Source organism: Streptopelia decaocto (genome assembly GCF_964273445.1).
Source record: "Streptopelia decaocto genome assembly, contig: HAP1_SCAFFOLD_896, whole genome shotgun sequence".
In the NCBI taxonomy this organism is placed as follows: domain Eukaryota; kingdom Metazoa; phylum Chordata; class Aves; order Columbiformes; family Columbidae; genus Streptopelia; species Streptopelia decaocto.
This window is the reverse complement of record NW_028117148.1, coordinates 25,131-32,357: the sequence shown is the minus strand read 5'-3', so window position 1 is coordinate 32,357 and position 7,227 is coordinate 25,131. Positions and strand designations below refer to the sequence as shown.

Genomic DNA, 7,227 nt, shown 5'->3' with positions numbered 1-7,227 from the left:
CCCCCGCCCCTCCCCGCTCACCCGCGTCACGTGGCCGCCGCCGCCGCGCGCGGGCTGCCGGGAGCTGTAGTCCGCTCCGCCCACTCCCCCTCCACGAGGCCACGCCCCCTCCCTCCCAAGCCGCGCCTCCTCCCTCCACGAGGCCACGCCCCCTCCCTCCCAAGCCGCGCCTCCTCCCTCCACGAGGCCACGCCCCCTCCTCTCAGAGGCCACGCCCCCTCCCTCCCAAGCCGCGCCTCTTCCCTCCACGAGGCCACGCCCCCTCCTCTCAGAGGCCACGCCCCCTCCCTCCCAAGCCGCGCCTCCTCCCTCCACGAGGCCACGCCCCCTCACCCCAAGCCTCGCCTCCTCCCTCCACGAGGCCACGCCCCCTCCTCTCAGAGGCCGCGCCCCCAGCCCCCAGGTCGATCGGCGCTCGGTATCGATCGGCGCTCGCTATCGATCGGCGCTCGGTATCGATCGCTCGCTCGGTATCGATCGCTCGCTCGGCGCTCGATCGCTCGCTCGGCGCTCGATCGCTCGGTCGCTCGGCGCTCGGCTGCGCGGGCTGCGGCGGCGCCGCGATGGCGGCGGGCGGGCTGGGGGACCCAGGGCTGTTCGCGCAGGGAGTGCGGGCGGTGCTGGGCGGATGGGCCGCGCTGCAGGTGCGGGGGGGGCACGGGGGACACCGCGGGGGGGGAACCGGGGACACATCGTGGGGGGAGCGGGGACACCGGGGGGGGGGCACGGGGGACAGCGGGGGACAGCGGGGACATCGTGGGGGGGGGGATGGGGACACTGGGGGGGGTCGGGGATAGCGGGGGGGGGACGGGGATAGAGGGTGGGGGGAACGGGGACATATGGGGGGGGTACGGGGACACCGGGGGGGGTCGGGGACATCGGGGGGGGGGCGTGGTTATGGGAGGGGGAGTTAGGGAGCGGGGCCACGGGGGGCGTGGTTATGGGAGAGAGGGAGTTGGGGGCGGGGCCACGGGGGGCGTGGTTATGGGAGGGGGAGTTGGGGGGGGCACGGGAGGGGGGCGTGGATATGGGAGAGAGGGAGTTAGGGGGCGGGGCCACGGGAGGGGGCGTGGTTATGGGAGAGAGGGAGTTAGGGGGTGGGGCCATGTGAGGGGGCGTGTTTATGGGATAGAGGGAGTTAGGGGGTGGGGCCACGGGAGGGGGCGTGGTTATGGGATAGAGGGAGTTAGGGGGTGGGGCCACGGGAGGGGGCGTGGTTATGGGAGAGGGGGAGTTAGGAGGCGGGGCCATGGGAGGGAGGGGCCACACAGGGCCGGTTATAGGAGAGAACAAGGGGAGGGGTCATGAGGTAAGGGGTGGGGCCACGTGGGGGCGGGGTCAGGGAAAGAATGAGGGGGTGGGGCCACATGGGGTGGAGCCATGGGGGCAAGGGGGTGAGGCCACATGGGGCGGGGCCATGGGGAGAACCAAGGGGCGGGGCCACATGGGGGCAGGGTCATGGAAAGAACAAGGGGGCGGGGCCTTGGGGGTAAGGGGTGGCCCATATGGGGGCGGGGCCATAGGGAGAGATAACAAGGGGGCGGGGCCATGAGGGAGAGAACAAGGGGAGGGGCCATGTGGGGGTGGAGCTGTTGGGGGAGCAAGGGGGCGGGGCCACATCTGGGTGGAGCCATGAGAGGATAAGGGGGCAGGGCCACAAAGTGGGAGGAGCCCCAGGGCAGCCCCACCCTCTCTGGAGGGTCAGGGGGCGGGGCCTCACTGAAAGGGGCGTGTCCTCCCTTGGCCCCTCCCCCAGCTGGCAGTAGCTCAGGGATTCGGGGGCCCCCAGAGCCCCGAAAAAGCCGCCTGGTTGGCGGGAGCGCTGCAGGACTTTTTTACCCAAAATGGTGAGTTTTGGGGGATTCCCCCCCCTTTACCCCCCCCGCCGGACGCCTGGGTCCCTTCTGGGGTTTGCGGGGGTGACCACGCCCCTTTTTTTGGCTCCGCCCCCCCAGCGGACCTGCAGGAGGAGGAGGTGGAGGACTTTCTGGCCGAGGTGATGGACAATGAGTTCGACACGGCCGTGGAGGACGGCAGCTTGCGGCAGGTGGGCTCCCAGTATACACCAGTATGGACCAGTATAGACCAGTACACCCCCAATGCCCTCCCAGTACAGCCCAGTTACCCCTCCAGTCCCTCCCAGTACAGCCCATTTACCCCCCCAGTGCCCTATCAGCGTCCTCTGGTGACCCTTGTTGTCTCACATCACCTACTATTATCTCCCAGTATAAACCAGTATAGACCAGTATATACCAGTACGCTCCCAGTGGCTTCCCAGACCCCTCCAGTCCCTCCCAGTTCAACCCAGTTACCCGCTCAGTGTCCCATCAGCATCCTCTGATCACCCTTGTCCCCTCACAGCACCTCCTGGTAGCTCCCAGTGTAAACCAGTATAGACCAGTACACCCCCAGTTGCTTCTCAGACCCCTCCCAGTACAAACCAGTTACCCCCTAGTGTCCCATCAACATCCTCTGGTGACCCTTGTTGCCTCATATCATCTCCTAGTAGCTCCCAGTATAAACCAGTATGGACCAGTATATACCAGTACACCCCCAGTGCCCTCCCAGACCCGTCCCAGTACAAACCAGTTACCCCGCACTGTCCTATCACCATCCTCTGGTGACCCTTGTCCCCTCACAGCACCCTCCAGTGGCTCCCAGTATAGACCAGTGTGAGCCAGTATGGCCCTCGCAGCCTCCCACCCTCCTCCCAGTTCATCCCAGTCCCTCCCAGTTCATCCCAGTCCCCCCCAGTCCATCCCAGTCCCCCCCAGTCCATCCCAGTCCATCCCAGTCCCTCCTCCCAGTCCATCCCAGTCCATCCCAGTCCCCCCCAGTCCCCCCCAGTCCATCCCAGTCCCCCCCAGTCCCTCCCAGTCCCCCCGGTCCCTCCCAGTTCATCCCAATCCCCCCCAGTCCCCCCCAGTTGCCCCCCAGTCCCTCCCAGTCCCCCCCGTCCATCCCAGTCCATCCCAGTCCCCCCCAGTCCCTCCCAGCCCCCCCAGTTGACGCAGCACCCCCCGCAGGTGAGCCGGGAGCTGCTGACGCTCTGGGCGCGCCGGGGGGACGCGAGGGGGGTGGGGGAGGCGCTGGGGGCGTTGTCCCGACGAGGCCCCGCCCTCCGTGCCGCCCTGGCCGCCGCCCACCCCCTGGATGACTCCACCCACCCCTTGGATGACTCCGCCCACCCACTGGATGGCTCCACCCACCCACTGGTTGACTCCACCCACCCACTGGTTGACCCTGCCCGCCAACTGGATGGCTCCGCCCACCCCTTGGTTGACCCCGCCCACCGCCTAGATGGCTCCACCCACCCATTGGCTGGCCAAGCCCTGCCCACCCTGCTGGCCACGCCCCCCAGGGAGGGGGGGGAGGAGAGCGAGGAGGAGGTAAGGGGGGTGATGTCATTGTGATGTCATCAAAATGATCAGGGATCTGGTGATGTCACGTTGGGGGGTGGGGGAATGGTGGTGATGTCATAGGAGGTGGTGATGATGTCATTAGAGGGGGAGGAGCCATATTGGGGGGACACACCCCTAAAATGGGGGGCGGGGCAGTGATGATGTCATCAGTCCAGGGAGGGGCCAGTGATGATGTCATTAAGAGAGACATGGGGGGGGGGGGGTCACGGATTTGGGGGGGGTGGGGGCAGTGATGACATCACCAAATGGGGGGGGGGGAATGAGACCCCCATGGGGTGGGGGGTGGTCATCACTGACATCACCGATGACATCACCAATTAATTACACCAACAATGACATCACTAATGACATCATCATCCCCCCCCCAGGCCATGGAGTGTGGGACCCCCCCACCCCCCCCAGATGGTTGGACCCTCGTGCGGAGGCGGCGCCGATGAGGGGGGAGGGGAAGGGGGCGGGGTCACCCCCCAAGCCCCCCAAATTGGGGGAGGGGCGGGGAATAAAGGCCCCCCCTCCAATTTTGGGGGGAAATTGGGGGGAAAATGTGTCATGTGATTTTCTTTTGAGGGGACCCTATAGAATCCATATGGCCCCATACAGACTCCTGTGGCCCTATAGGGACTCCTTGGCCATATAGAATCCATATGGCCCCACAGACACCCCTATGGCGCTATAGAGACTACCTGGCTCTATAGAATCCATATGGCTCCATAGAGACCCCTATGGCCCTATAGGGACCCACCTGGCCCTATAGAATCTACAGGTACCCCCCTGGCCCCAGAGGAACCCTCAACACCCTATAGAGACCCCCCAGCCCTATAGAATCTATATGGCCCCATAGGGACTCCCTGCAATCTATAAGGCTTCCCCCTGGTCCTATAGAATCTATATGGTCCATTAGAGACCCATGCAACTCCATAGGGGCGCCCTTGGCCTTATATAGGTCTTTGACCCTATAGTATCTATATGGTGCACTAGAGCCCCCCCCATAACTCCATAGGGACCCCTCCAGCCCTATAGAGGTCCCCTGACCCTATAGAATCCATACAGTGCATTAGACCCCCCCCATAATGCCATGGGGACGCCCCCCAGTCCTATAGAGTCCCCCTTACCCTATAGAATCTATATGGTGCACTAGAGTCACCCCCTATAACTCCACAGGGACCCCCCCTCGGTCCTATAGAGGCCCCCTGACCCTATAGAATCTATATGGTGCGCTGGAGTCCCCCATAACTCCATAGGGATCCCCCCTCGGTCCTATAGAGGCCCCCTGACCCTATAGAATCTATATGGTGCCCTGGAGTCCCCCATAACTCCATAGGGACCCTATAGGGCTCTGCGCTCGTTCGTCTCCACGGCAACGAGTGGGCGGGGCCACTCCCCCGCGCACCCCCATTGGCTGCCCCTTCGCGGCGCCGCGCGGCGATTGGTCACCGACACACCAAAGGGGGCGGGGGAAGGGGGGGGGGGTGAGCCTGGCGGTTAGCGGTCGCTGATTGGCCAGGGCCGCGGGGAGGGGGGAGGTGAGCCTGGCGGTTAGCGGTCGCTGATTGGCCACCGCCGCGCTGGGCGGGGCGAGGCGAGGAGACGCGGGAAGAAGCGGCGGCGATGGCGGGCCCGCTGGAGCGCGCGCGGGGGTGAGGGCGCGAAACACCCGCGTTCCCGCGCGCGGGAAGCGCCGCGTTCCCACGGTCCCCCAGACCCCATTCATATCCCTGGGGGGGGGTCCCCATTCATGTTCCACGCGTGTCCCCAGGCTGCTGGGGGCCCTGGAGGCCGCGCTGTCCCCGCCGGGGGAGGACGGGGACGTCCCCCCCCAAGTCCTGGTCGAGCATCTGCTGGTGAGACCCGCGGCTGCCCCACAATCCCCCCGACCCCCCCAGATTTGCCCCTGACCCCCCCCGGTTTTGCCCCCCAGGACAGACGGCGGAAGCGGAAGCTGCTCCTGACGCAGCTGCGGGTGCTGCAGCGACTCCTGCAGGTTCTGCAGTGCCCGGACACCCCCCCCGCCCTGCCCGACCTGCGTGAGTCCCCCCGAACGCCTGGGTCCCCCCCGAACGCCTGGGTCCCTCCCGAACACCAGGATCTCCCCCGGAACGCCTGGGTCCCTCTCCCCCGGAACTCCTGGGTCCCTCCCCCGAACGCCTGGGTCCCCTCCCGAACTCCTGGGTCCCTCCTGAATTCCAGGGTCCCCCCCGAACGCCTGGGTCCCTCCCGAACACCAAGATCCCTCCCCCGAACTCCTGGGTCCCTCCCCCGAACTCCTGGGTCCCTCCTGAATTCCAGGATCTCCCCCCGAACGCCTGGGTCCCCCCTCCCCGAACTCCTGGGTCCCCCCCCCCCCCCGAACGCCTGGGTCCCCCCCGAACGCCTGGGTCCCCCCCCCAAACTCCTGGGTCCCCCCCCCAAACTCCTGGGTCCCCCCCCCCGAACTCCAGGGTCCCCCCCGAACGCCTGGGTCCCTGCAGGCGCGGCGCAGGCGCAGGCGCGGAGCAGCTGGCGGGAGCTGAAGTTGGGGTACGGGGGGGCCCTGGAGACCCTGGGGGGGGCCCTGCCCCCCACCCTCGCCCGAATGGGGGAGGGGCGGCGCCTGCGGAGGCGGCTGCAGGAGGCGGTGACAACGGTAATGGGGGGGGGAGGCACCCATGGGTGCTGGGGGGTCTGTGGGTGCCGGGGGGTCTATGGGTGCTGGGGGGTCTATGGGTGGGGGGTCTATGGGTGCTGGGGGGGATCTATGGGTGCTGGGGGTCTATGGGTTCTGGGGGGTTTATGGGCGGGGGGTCCCATGGGTGCTGGGGGGTTTATGGGTGCTGGGGGGCTCTATGGGTGGGGGTCTATGGGTGCTGGGGGGGGTCTGTGGGTGCTGGGGGCTCTATGGGTGGGGGTCTATGGGTGGGGGGTCTGTGGGTGCTGGGGGGTCTATGGGTTGGGGGTCCCATGGGTGCTGGGGGGGTCTATGGGTGCTGGGGGGGGTCCCATGTCTCTGCCCCTCCCCCCAGCACCTTCAGGCACAGCTGCGCGAGACCCTGGAGAGACGGCAACAGGTGAGACCCCTCCCCCCCCCCAAAAAAAGGGACCCAGGCATCCGGGAGTCTCCCCTCCCCATGGGTGGGTGTGTTTCCCCTTCCCTCCCTCCCTCCCTCCTTCTGCCATGAGGGGACCCAGGCGTCCGGGTTGGGGGACCCAGGCGTCCGGGCGCAGGTGCGGCGGTGGCTGGAGGAGCTGAGGAGGCAGCGGGACGCCCAGCAGGGGGCGCTGCGGAGGCTGCGGGGGGCGGAGCTCAGGTGAGTGGGCGGGGCTTGGGGAGTGGGCGGGGTTTAGATGGGCAGGGGTAGGGCTTGGGGAGGGGGCGGAGCTTATGGAGTTGACCCAGGAGTTCGGGAGGGGACCCAGGAGTTCTGGGGGGGACCCAGGAGTTTGGGAGGGGACCCAGGCGTTCGGGAGGGACCCAGGCGTCCGGGCCGCAGGGGCGGGGCCGGTTGTCGCCTCTACCAGATGCTGTCGGGGGTTGGGCCGCTGGAGCTGCCAGAACAACGCCCCCTGCTGGTGGAACCGCACAGGTGAGGACCCAGGCGTCCGGGAGGGACCCAGGCGTCCGGCTGTCACGCTTTAACCTTTCCCCTCTCTCCCTATAGGGTCCTGGAAGCTTAAAGGACCCCGGGAAACTCCAGCTGATTGGTGGAGAGTGCGACAAGGGGTGGGCGGAGCCCGGACGCCTGGGTCCCCTAAAATGGGGGATGGGCCAAATTTCTTCAATAAAAGCCATAAAAAGATGAAAATTACATTTGTTGGGGGGGGACCCAGG

The 7,227-nt window shown here is 66.9% G+C and overlaps 2 protein-coding genes across 4 annotated transcripts; both read left to right on the top strand.

Moving 5' to 3' along the window:
- Positions 1 to 480: 480 nt before the first annotated feature.
- LOC309451859 (pre-rRNA-processing protein TSR2 homolog) lies at positions 481 to 3,947 on the top strand. The gene is made up of 5 exons (XM_082076567.1): positions 481 to 644; positions 1,757 to 1,847; positions 1,956 to 2,047; positions 3,027 to 3,389; positions 3,791 to 3,947. The coding sequence occupies exons 1-5, from the start codon at positions 564 to 566 to the stop codon at positions 3,857 to 3,859; spliced, it is 696 nt and encodes a 231-aa protein (XP_081932693.1). The 5' UTR covers positions 481 to 563; the 3' UTR covers positions 3,860 to 3,947.
- A 1,044-nt stretch (positions 3,948 to 4,991) lies between these two features.
- Positions 4,992 to 7,201, top strand: LOC309451858 (outer kinetochore KNL1 complex subunit ZWINT-like). Of its 3 annotated transcripts, XM_082076565.1 has the most exons (8): positions 4,992 to 5,059; positions 5,179 to 5,263; positions 5,341 to 5,446; positions 5,891 to 6,045; positions 6,422 to 6,466; positions 6,624 to 6,706; positions 6,890 to 6,982; positions 7,058 to 7,201. In XM_082076565.1, exons 1-8 carry the CDS (start codon positions 5,031 to 5,033, stop codon positions 7,071 to 7,073), a joined length of 612 nt encoding a protein of 203 aa, XP_081932691.1. In that variant the 5' UTR covers positions 4,992 to 5,030; the 3' UTR covers positions 7,074 to 7,201. The 3 variants fall into 3 exon arrangements, with proteins under 3 accessions (XP_081932691.1, XP_081932690.1, XP_081932692.1); XM_082076564.1 differs by lacking the exon at positions 6,624 to 6,706; XM_082076566.1 differs by lacking the exon at positions 6,890 to 6,982.
- The last annotated feature ends 26 nt before the right edge of the window (positions 7,202 to 7,227 follow it).